The sequence below is a fragment of the Enoplosus armatus genome, chromosome 8 (assembly GCF_043641665.1).
Source record: "Enoplosus armatus isolate fEnoArm2 chromosome 8, fEnoArm2.hap1, whole genome shotgun sequence".
NCBI classification, from domain to species: Eukaryota; Metazoa; Chordata; class Actinopteri; order Centrarchiformes; family Enoplosidae; genus Enoplosus; species Enoplosus armatus.
This window is the reverse complement of record NC_092187.1, coordinates 10,190,498-10,202,955: the sequence shown is the minus strand read 5'-3', so window position 1 is coordinate 10,202,955 and position 12,458 is coordinate 10,190,498. Positions and strand designations below refer to the sequence as shown.

The following is a 12,458-nucleotide window of genomic DNA, read 5'->3' as shown; positions in this document are numbered from 1 at the left end:
TGATGTCTGCCCACAAGGCCCTGTAGGGATGTGCTTGACTGAAATCATCAAATCCAGATTTTTCTTTCCTGTGAAGGAGGATACGTTTGATATGATAATACAGGTTTTTTTTGCAGCACCTGTGGGTAAGATGAAATGCTCACGGTACCTGTAGGTAGGCTGAGGATTAAACATGTTTTTCTTTAAAGGGAAGTGTCTGCTTATAGAGCAGTATAGCATCACAGCACTGGACTTTGATGACTTAAAGGTCCTAAAACAATGGAAAATGGTTTGATCATGTTATGGTCATTTTGTAAACAAGGTCATAACTTTTCAACAACGTGTAGCTATGACTGACTTGGTACTATGTCGCATGGCCTCTGCACACTTCCTCCGCTGTAGTTGTGTGGAAATCATGTTTCTCCTTGTAAGATTTAAGTCCTGTCTCATCTCAAAGCCTCGCAGACTGGCCGGCCGCCAGGTGATAAAAATCTGTAATCTCATTTTAAACTCCCATAGACGGGAGCTTGTGGGACATCCATCAACTCTATAGAAGAATAGGAGAATCAATATGGGGATGTGGTGTTTGCGACACCCAACCAATGCAGGCACAAGAACAATAAGGGGTGGCCTCACTTTCGATTTCCCTCTTAATTGTCCTTCTGTAGTTCCAGGGGATTTATGAAATTAGATCATGGGTTAGCAGTTGACTGCATTTGAATGGGCTCAGACACCATCACGATGTAAAGAAGCCACTCACATCATGTCTTCTCTTCCATTATATTATCTCTGATGGTCTGAATTGTAATATCATTAACTGGGTTTCATGTAGTATTTGTTTCTGTATAGTAATGTATTTTCAATTCAGTACAGCTTGCTCATTTCCAAACATATTTATTATGCAATTTCTTCTCATAAAAAGAGCATTAAGTGAGCTTGTTTTTGATAACAGAATATTATCTCAATTCTCATATGTGGCTGCCGAACACTTTCTCTCTGTAAGCTTTTTAAAATATTACTTGAATGAATGAATTTGTTCTTAGCAAGTAAAATGCACTTCAGGCAATGCATGCAGCACTGTTACTGAAGATAGGAAATACAAAGAGAAATAATCAGCAAGACACACTTTCATTCAATTTGAAACACACTCTTGTTGTCTTTACGCTTCCGGACATTTTTTTTCTGTCATCTAATGGTTTCATGATTTTGCCTTTTAAGTTGAGAGGAACACGGTTTCTAAACACCAAGTGTTTCGGACAGGATACGACAGTCAACTTCCCTTCCAAAAACAAAACTTTGATCCCTGTCTAGGCTTCGCAGAGCACATCATGACTGATTTAAACAGATTCACTCATAGCTGTAACTGTACTGTCATGTCCCTGGAGAGAGATAAGATAAAAGGCTATTTCAACTGAGAGCAATTAATTGAATTATTATTATTATTATTATTATTATTATTATTGTTATTACACTATCAAAGTAACACAGTTGGGCAAGCAGACTGACTGACTCAACTACCTCGTTCCCCTTGACCCTGGCAGGGTGTCCTGTATTTATGTGGGTACCTTACAAGGGCCATAAATCTTCTTACACTGTCGCCAGAGATAAGGTGCTAGTCATTTATGTGACACCAGGATCACCATCATAAATATAGAGGCATTTTCTCTATGGATTTCAGATGTTTTAAAAGACAAAAAGGGAATATAACCTGTGTTATTAACTGCGTTGCTAAAAAAGAATTACAACCCTTCCAAAAAATAAATATTACGGTCAGTAAACCTGATTCTTGTAAAGGATCTGCATCTGTATAACTAATTTAAGCTGGTTGTAGTAAATCTAGTAGCTTATCTTTTATCTTTTAACCTCACAGTGAATTGATCCTACTTCATGTTAAGCTTATACTGTAGCTTATATTGTTTTTATTTATATATATTTTTGTAGTAGAGGTTAGCTTTGGGTTAATTGGAAGTGGATTTATGATTTGTGCCCCTGGATGCCTCTGTAATGAACTAATTGCCCGCTTGGTTGGCTCATTGATTTATTTTGAAACTGCTGCGTACTAATAATGCTCAAGCACTTGTGTAGCGTGTTCATTTACAGTATGTGGTGTGTGACCTCACAGCGGCACCTCACTTGACTGAGAAGCCTCAGGATGTTCAGAAGACCATTGATGATACTCTGGTGTGGGAATGCAAAGCCACTGCTAAGCCCAAACCCTCATACCGCTGGCTGAAGAACGGAGAGCCTCTGGACCCCATGGAGGTAAGGGAATTTTCTTAGTCTGAGTTTTTTTTTATTGCTTTTAATGACAAAAATATGAACAACATGAACATGAGAATGATCCACAGATCCCCCTACCATGCAGCGCTAATCGCCCAATAACACAACAAAGATAGAAAGAAGCAAACAAATAAAAGACATACATCAGATAATCAGTCAAGAGCGTCCACCACCCGTTCATATTGTAGTGCCAAATAATGAAGAATGTTTGGTAGAACAGTCACATATTGACTGTATTTCCAAACCAGACAACCAGTTGATGGTTGTGCAAATCACCCTGGCTTCTTTTTCAACTTCACTGCGATATGTTGTTTGAACTGCTGCTCCTACTTTGGATTGGTGTAGAAATTTCAAGCATAGTTTGTGACTTCATCGTCTCCATCCACGTTTAAGCCAGACAAATACGTGTACCTCCTGAATATTGTGCATCTGCATCCAGGAGGGCCCAAGAGAACTGTGCTTGGTATAAGAAAATGAATGTTAAAGATTATTAATTTGTGCTCTTCGGCTTTAATCGTATGAAAGTGTGCCAACAAACACATTAAGACTGCTGAAAGCTACAAAGCTCAGTCTAACAGGCTTGTATTTAAATGGCATTGTTATTGTTAGCAGAGTGTCAATATTATTTTCATTACAACAGCCCCTAGGCAGTTGAGTCGGTGGAGATGAACGTAATTTAATGCGAAAGATGAAAGATGATAAGATGAGAAGATTACAGTAGATTTAGAACCATCTTACTTAAAGGATGCACTGTGTTACCGCACTGTTTTGTGGATTCATTCCTTCTTAGAAGCAAATAATGGTTCCAACTCATAGGCTTGCACTTGGCAAGAACATGTCACTTTTGAAATGGCTGTATTTGCTTGGGACTAAATTTGGCATCAAAAGTGAGTGTGTATGTGTTGGGAGAGGGTGTTTGTATGTGTTTTGCAAAGAAGCCAAAGTGATGCCATTTTCTGCCTGTCATCAACCAGGAACTCGACAATTTAGTGCTCAATCTCTCCTATCTGCTGCTCTCAATTTTATCATTAAGTCTCTTCTCTCTGGGGAGGGTGAAAAATGCCTTATCATCCAAAATACATTTTACATTTAGGCAATTTGCCTTGTTTTGTGTTTTTTTGCTGCTGGAGTGAGTGTGCTTTCTGTCCTAAAAAGAGCGGCTCCAGTGAATCACAGTGACCGATAGTGTCAGTGTTTGGATTGGGTAATGAGCCCAAAACCGGACTGTCGCTGTTTTGTTGCTCTTTGAAGAGGGCAGGTGGATTTAGTTTTCTGTAACTTGGATGGAGATCTGAGATAATATCCGAAATCTGGGGCACTTTAATTAGAGTGCTGAATCACAATACACATGCAGTTAAGAAGAAGAGTTTTTCACTCTAAATGGTTTGCCATGATGACGCAGAAGTGGTTTAGCTACAAATCCTGTATACACAGGAAGTCAAATTTTAATCACACATTTCCTCTCTCCGTCACGTTATTTGTTAATTTTGAAGGCCTGACAAAGGTCACCTCCTCTATTTGCCACACATCTTTAACCATAGGAAACGGTTATCACTCCACCTGTGCATTTCCTGTATTGATTTGTAAATAACATTGTAAAAAATCCTTTGGTGGGTGGCCAAGGTAACATATTCTCTGAACATGTGGCTATATTAATGAGGTGGGGTGGTACCATTTTCAAAATGCCACCGTCAACAGCGGCAACAGTAAATCAATTTCCAAACCCAAAGGTCAGCGATGTAGAGAGAGAGGGAGAAGGAGAGGAAGGCCAAGGGGGCCATTTGTTATTCCTTATTAGAATGGATCAGTCCTCCTCTCCCTCTCTCTCTCTTTATCTCAGCATCTCTGGTGCTCTCTTTCTCTTTCTTACGCCCTCTTTCAAGCTTTTAACCTCCCACTTTTCCCTCTCTCTCTCTACCTCATTTTTTTCCCCCCAAGGGAATTAAATGGCGCAGAGGAGTGCTGTCACTTCAGAATGTCACCCCGGTGAAACAAGGATCCACTCACGCTTGTGTTTTTCCACTCCACCACCAGCTCCCCTTTTAGTTACATACATGAGCGTGCGTTTCTGAAAATGTTTCTAACTCTGACCTCCAAAGTCAGCGACCTGCCTTCTGAGGAGTTGCTGTTGTTGTGGCTGATACTTTCTACTGCAATCAGGAATAGGATCGTTACATCACCGGCGTACCACTGAGCGTCCATGATTTGCCTTTTCACACCTCAACTTGAAACAGTGCTAGTATCAGAGAAGAGTCCAGCGTAATTAATGATAGCCATGAAGCAGACGAATGCCACCATTTGAGATTGTGATAGAGCCACCGAGTCTCTGGTTTTTTTTTAACAGGGCAGTGGGTACAGAATAGCATAGTGTGGCACCAACCCATGCACTTACACAGATCTCTTTCATCTCTTTCATCCCCCTGGGCCCTTGCACTGTGTAACCTAAAAAGGACCATCTATCATCTATTCAAATCGCTATGGCTCTCTCTATCTTTCTCTTTGTGTTCCTCTCTCTCTCTCTCTCTCTTTATCATCCTTTTCCCCTTGAACACACATGTAAGCATCCAGTCGCAGCCAAAAAACCCAGGGACTTGTTGTGTTCCACTTGGAAACTGCTGCGTCCACACTCACCCAGGACCCCCTCTGGCGGTGGCTTTAGCGCCAGGTCAGCCGTGTGTCCGTCGTGCAACTGGGCCTCAGAAAGAGCCCTATTTGAAGATCCTCAGCAGTGTCACTGACTGATGTTAAGGGACAGTCCTTGTCTTTTCAAGTGGCAGTGCTGTAATGATTCCAGACGACAGACAGACTGGCGGCAGGACCCTCCGGACTACTTTGTCAGTGACATTAAAAGGTCTAGCTACACTCAATGGGAAAGATCAAGGGCAGGAACAATGAGTGCTGCCACATTTAAATTGACACAACTATAAAAAGGGAGCAGAAAGTAGTGCCAAAGCTTGTAAAGGTCAAAAGGAGCAGTGGGAAGAGAAGAACTTTGTTCAGGTGTTGTTATTACTCTCTGTTTTCTATGTAGGCATTTTTGAAATTACATATTATTTTATTTTAAACAAACAGCGTCACATGTCGAGCTTTTTTTTTCTCTCTCTCTAAAACTCCATTATACTTTGTGGAGTGCAAAACAGCCTATGAGCTGCAGCTTATTCCTGACTAATTCCTCAGAGGTTTGATTTCAACCACCGTTTGATAATGTCTCAGTGCTATGTTAAGCAGAGGGGGGTTACATCTAGTCACCGCGGGCCTATTAAGACCACAGAAAATTAGCAGTGTTTCAATTATCAACCACCCCCCGGAGGAGAGAAAAAGTGTGGCTAAAGCTTGAATTAGATCAGGCCATTCATCAGAATGAACACAGTTGGCATCGTGGTACTTAAAATGTCCATATATAGCCCTAATTACCCTCCTCAAAGCAGTTATAGTCCAGCAATCTCATATTACACCTAGTATGTGTTGCTGCTGTGGCACTAATTGGACTGTTTATAAGCTTAAATGATACTAGAAACAGTATGCTCTAGACCTGCTCTATATGAAAAGTGCCCTGAGGTAACTTCTGTTATGATTTGACGCTATATAAATAAAATTTAATTGAATTTTCCTGCTGTAAAAAAGATCTTTCTTACACAAAGTAAAGTCTTTAAAACACAAAATATCTCCCACAGAGTTTGTGGTGAACAAAAAATTATGTTGCTGCTATGTTTAATGGTTCGTGACTTAATATTACCATGTTAACTGTGCATGTTAGGTTAGTCTAAATTAAGGTCAATGCTCCAGATGCTGCTCCAAACAAGACATATAAAAAGCACCATCACCATAAAAACAAAGCTCACGTAATAACCGAGAAGAAATATAATTTACAGTGACCTTTTATTATTTAATGTAACCCATTTATTCACCCAAACAAAAACAACAGAACAATAATGCTAGAATCTATTAAATGTATAGTAAACCACACACAAAGCCTTCTGTGTCAAGTAAAGAAACATAATGTCCTAAAATAAAAAAAGTAATGGTAATAAGCATAAAACGAGTCAACCTTCACCACTGTAATTGCTACATAATTTCTGGTACCTACCATCATCCGAAAAGTGTGAAAATTAGCACTTATAGCAGCTTTAAGGCTGGGTGGTTAGTTTTTATATCGACATGAATGTAAAATTGCCAGGCTTTAAATAGACATAAGATTTAGGGATTTATTCAGATAACAGGCTTGTGGAATTGAAATGATCATGTATTTCAGAAAGCCTTAAATCAAGTATGCTTATACTCTGTGTTCTGTTTATATGAGGGCATTGTTATAAAAAGAAGTGTCAGTCCTTTAAAGAATCATCCACTGAGGCCAGTTACTGTAACCTGTTAGCATCTGAGGATTTTATCTTCTTTTTTCAACAGAGGCTGATTAAACTTATCTCTTAGCTCTAATCAATATGTTTGTATTAACAAAGGATCATATGACTGCTGGCAATGTCAAAGGTGTAGCTGTAGTGACAAAACCATAGAGAATTATCATCCACTGTATACCACCTCCCCAGAAACAGCATACAGACACAGTTAGCGACTAGCTGGAGACTCAGATATTTTCCTCAGGGCTTAGTGGAGACCGAATAGCTAAAAAGATGGTGAATATTGAACCTAGGTGGCTAGAAACATGACTCCAAATGAATACTAATGTTGCTTCATGTTTGGCACATGTACAAATAGGCGGTTGTTTGCTAACACGTTAGACATGACAGGTTATAGTTAGGTTATTATATAGCAATAATGTGTCACAATATATTGGTGTGGGATTTTTTTGCTTTTTGTGGCTCTTCCCCCAAGTGTCAAAAAATCAATGAATGCAGCTTTACAGTAAGCTTTACCATGGACATGGGACCAAATGGAGACACAATATGATTTTGATAACAGTACTTTCATCACATATTGATTAACCAAGGGTCTAAGTACTCTAAGGAGCATACAACAGTCCGAGCACAGGGGATGTCCTGATTGGATGGGAACCTCTGGGGCATATCTTTGCACCAGTCAAGCCTCCTGCTGACTCTTCATCTTGTCTAAACCAGTTCAGTGTCTGTTGTCAGGTTAGCACAGCAGATTTAAGTTTGAATCATGTGGTGTTAAAAGCGTGTGTGTGTTGTGTATGCGTGTCTTCAGCAGGACAGGATCCAGGCGAATAATGGAGTGCTGACGATCAGTAGCTTGAATCTGGCCGACATCGGCATGTACCAGTGTGTGGCAGAGAACAAGCACGGCCGAATCTTCACCAACGCTGAGCTCCGAGTCATAGGTAAGGCCAAACGCACAAGACTTTGTTGATTTCTGCAAATACTTTCAGTGGAGTTGTTCTCATGCCATCTCTTTAATCGCTGTTAGATGGTGCATGATAGACACTTAAATTTGGCAGGACGAATAATGTGCAAAAGCTGCCAAAATAAATGTGATACCAGTCAGCCTGGTGGGGGCGCTGTAATTAAAGGTTCTCATTTGAGGCCATATCTCCTACACCCACAGTCATATTGGCAGAACATTTGCTACACATGTCAGCAATTTTGCCAGTTGGATCACCAAAATAATTTTACTCCTAATGCTCATTTTTTTTATAATTGCTCTTTCTCTATGTTCTTGTATGAAACACATTTAGCAAAAAAAAGGCTGTATAGCACATCTGAAGGATACGCTAAAAAAATGTATTCAATTAAAACTGAGCACATAAAAAACTATATTTGTTTCTGTTCTTGCCTCTGTGTTGAGTAGACTGAAGAAAAAGCATTCAAGTCTACAGTTCTTTTGCCAATAGTTTAACCAATAAGTGCGCCCTAGTGCTGCTCTCATGATCAAGTGACCACGCTGGACACTGGTTAGCCCTCAGTGAAAATGACTTTGCTGGGGGATGAGCTGAGAACAGCAGGGGATGAGAGCAACTCTGTGCTTTGCTAGTTATATGTTCCTGATTGTCTTTCCCCCAGTGCTGATGTGTTCAGTATTATATAACATTTAATCTTACATTTTCATTTCTAATTTCAATAGCATTGTTATTATAGATTTGATTATGTTGATTGGAGACATAGTTTAACACCAGCTGGCCATACTGAGTGCGATGGAAAGGATCTATGTCCATTTATTCATTGTTTCCTGCAGTAATCATCAAATTTCACTTGCCCATTGTCATAACTTTCTGCTAACTGTCAATGAAAAGATTTTCGATGACATCTAGTTTTCATTTAGATGTAACGCTTTTGTTGTCACAGTACATTTTTTCCAGAATGGCACCAGAAAATCTCCAGTGAGCTCCAGTGAAGTCCCTATATCTCAAGTGTCTGTGTCTATTGTGAAGGAAATGAGTTACTAACTGTAGAAGCCATGTAATCATGTAAGATGAGCTTCATGTCACAGTTTAGATAACTGACACAGGAAGTTGGACACTTTGTCTTAAAATTCCCGTCACGATTTCTCGGAGCCCAAGGTGACATCCATAGTCTAAAGATGTAAAATTTGCAAAATAAACAAGAGCAGCAATTCCTGTGATTTAAGGCCTGGACCAGCTGTTTCTATAATTATATGATCATGAATATTATACATAGATTACAAAGATTATGAAAATTGTTGTTGATTTTTGTATTTTTTGTCGATCGACTAAGCAAATCATCAACTAATCCATGAATCATTCGTCATTAGATAAAAAGCTGGACTTCGACTTACTAGTTTTAGTCTTACTTTTATGACAGTGACATGAATGTTATTATATTCTAATTTTCATCCTTTTACATGCCACTATAAAGATATCTGGGATTTTATTTCTACATCATGCAGTAGTGAAAACATAACTTCAAAACAAAACACGACAGGAATCTCTTACTTTGTTTATGTGGTCCCGCTACAGACTAGAGGTTTTGCAGTATGTTGCTACATTCATTTAATATAAATGAGAACAAATTTTATTGAAACTATAACTCCTCCAACTCTTTATGATATGTGTTCATATAAATCCCACCCATGCGTTATGAGAAGACAAGTATGATAAATGTCTGTTGTGTTGACGGGGACACACTTAGTGTCAAGAAGTAATTGTGAGGTGCAATTTGTGTATGAATACATGTGTATCTTGGTGTGTATTGTTGTGTGTGCACGTGCACCAGCATGCCTTGGCAGGTGCTCAGCCATGTCACTGGCGCCAGGCTGTGTGTTCACTTTGAAGAGCTTTCTGCTGAGTCGGAGCGCATACAAAACAGCTCCAGACGACGGCGCCTTAGTAATTAAGGCCTAAAGGAGCAGCAACAAAGACTCCCTCTCATTTTACATTCTCTCATTTTTGCTTTGGAGCCCGACGGCTTAATTCTTAATGCATAATGTCCTCCTAAGGAAAATTTGTGGAATTGGAAAACCCACCTTCTTTCAAATAAAATGTCTTCTTAAAAATGATGTGCCGTGTCTGCATTTATGTGTGCATGTGAATCTGTCTGCGTGTGTGGAAACAAGTGTTTATGTGTGTGTGGAAATAAAAGGATGTGAGAGCTGACCTACCTAATGGAGGGAGTGACCTGCATGTTTTTAGGATGCTCCTCCACTCTCATTTCCTCAATCCCTGTACCCCCTTCGCCTCATCTCTTGTTTTTTTCTTCTTCCACTGTCTCCCTCACAATACTTACATCCCTCTCTTTCCACTCTTCTCATCAGCCATCGCTCCAGACTTCTCCCAGAACTTATTGAAGGCCCAAACTCTGGCCCGACAGGGTGGCGATGTTCTGATTGAATGCAAGCCCAGGATGTCTCCTCGGGGTGTGATTTCGTGGAGGAAGGGGAAGGAAGCCCTCAGAGAGAGCCACAGGTACCAGGTTTCTTTGTGTGGAGCAGTAAGTGCAGTGTGTACGGGACCATTGTTTAGTTTGTCTGCTTTACTGGCAGAATAGTATTTCATCGACTTGTTATTTTATTTTTCCCTACTTGATATTCATGGTGACAAACTGCAGAACCACAGTGTGACACAATACAATTTGAATTGCATAACACGTTCTGCACTCCACCACTTCCCCCCTCCGCTATCTGCATTTCTTCCCTGAACTCCATTGTACTTTGCTCTCCTGGCTGTGTTCAGAGCTGGTTTCTGCACTGTTTACTTGAGGCAATTGGCCGTTCCTAGACTGCGGCATTTGGATCGATGCGCTGATCCATCAGCTCATTAGCGGCATGTAAGGCCTGGAGGGTCATTAGAGCACAAGACAGAAGATGATCCAGGCTACCACTGAGACGAGGAAGAAGCAGGTGAAATCCCCAAAAGGACTGATCAATGGCGAGCCGCTGAACAACATACATTCTTGTATGATAGCGATGGTGACACCAGGGGAACTAGCTGGACGCCTTGTTTTATTAGAAATCAGGTTAAGTACAGATCAATGCAATACCTCTGTGTGCTGGAGAGGAGAAGGAAAAGGAAAAACAAATGTTAATCAGACAAGAGAAACCAATTCTCCCCCTAAAAGTACAATGCTGGTCAAGGTAGCAGTAGGACCTGAAGTCAGTGATTGATCAGGATTCATATAATTTCTTCTCACATGGCAGCAATCAGGGACATATGCAGATATGGTACAAGGCAGCTTTTAAACAACATGGCCTTCATATCATTGGCCATTGCTAGAAGGGAAGTAGACGTAGGTTTTCTGTTTTAAATTCACAAACAAGCAATCTCAGGAAATATATACGTCTTCATTTTCTGGAATGTCACCATTTGATGATGTTTGCACTGTTGCAGTTCTCACGAGCTTTCGTTCAACAAGATTAAATTCGGAGGAATCAAAATGCCCTGATGTGCTGTTACACTTTTAGTTATTGCTCTGTCAGGAGAAGTACTAAACAAATTGGAAACTTTCAGGTGTGCTGTCATAATCTCTCATCGTATAAAACACAGTGTGGTCTACACGAATCACTCAATGATGCGTTTCCACTTTCTGTTTGATAACGTCTTTATTTTGTGCTGAAATGTGCCAGCAGGAGGCGAAGCACACCTGCTGGCACATGCGGTGACATAGTGGGGGTCCAGATTTCTCATTTGATATGGGATTAATTGTTCAACTGGCTCAGCAGCTTTTCCACACCCAACCTCTAGGATATCCATCCTCACCACAGTGGGAGTGCAAGCAGGTTTAGTCATGTCACACCTCCCCCTGTCAGACAGTATGTTGGGGAAACTAAAGGTGCGATTTGATTGTTAATACTGATTCCAGGCCGAGACATCTTGGTTACAGGAGAGTGATGCTTTATTTGAGGGGGAGCAGGCTGAATCAGCTCCAAGATTATGTGTTGCAAACGCCTGCTTAATGTTGGACCCAGCTTGCAGATTTATCATCCTCTTAAGTATTGAAAGGAAAAATGCATCCATACCACAATGTGCAATATCAATCGTGCCCCATAAAAGCGAGAGTTCCCATTTGAGATTTAACGTTACCGCCTTGCCCTGAAGTAGGTGAGCTGCATACAAGATGTTAGGCTTTGACATCATTGCAGCATTTCTCGCAAACCTATTCCCCTGTTCCTGGCTCGTTAGCATTTACTTTCCCCCATACCGAAATGGGGCTGCTACCAATGCTATTACAGCAGTGGCACAACACTAATCCATCCCACTGGCTCAACTAAAATACCCATAATTCCTTCTAATCTTCCAGGGATAATGTTTTCAAGGATCTGGAGCAGGGGGAGAACAAATCAACTAAGAACAAGGCAGGATCTGATTAGTTAATGAAATCATGCAGCGGTGATACCTATATCAGCTCATATTCCAGGCATGTATAACAAGATAGCCTCATAACAGGGTTGCTGTGCACTTACGCAGGAAGCTATGAGGTTAACGATAAAGTGCTTAATACCCTAATTTGATTTCACTGCTGACCACTGCCAGCAATTGGAAAACGGATCTAGGAAATCGCTCTTAGGAATATTACCTTTAGATTGAACCACTGTGTTTAAGGTTGTTACGCTAAACGTTATGTATTGCTTCATCATGTAATGTGAATCAATTTATAATCCTGCTACTGAAACAGCAAGAGCTTTCTGGATGTGTTGCCAATTCAGAATGTGCATTGCTAGTGAATGAAATAAGCAGTAAAACTGCAAGTTCCTAGTAATATACTGAGTTAATTATGCAGTCCTTCTTAAGTGGTTAAAATAATGTTTTTCATTTACAGCCCCTTAGTTTTTTT

The 12,458-nt window shown here is 40.4% G+C and overlaps 1 protein-coding gene across 1 annotated transcript in view; it reads left to right on the top strand.

Annotated features, from left to right (window-relative positions):
* The window catches only part of cntn3a.1 (contactin 3a, tandem duplicate 1), a 62,900-nt gene that overhangs the window by 31,944 nt on the left and 18,498 nt on the right, over window positions 1-12,458 (top strand). The window contains exons 8-10 of the mRNA XM_070910936.1: window positions 2,102-2,241; window positions 7,423-7,555; window positions 9,943-10,093. Coding sequence (XP_070767037.1) covers window positions 2,102-2,241; window positions 7,423-7,555; window positions 9,943-10,093 — 424 coding nt within the window. The remainder of the gene's footprint in view (window positions 1-2,101; window positions 2,242-7,422; window positions 7,556-9,942; window positions 10,094-12,458) is intronic.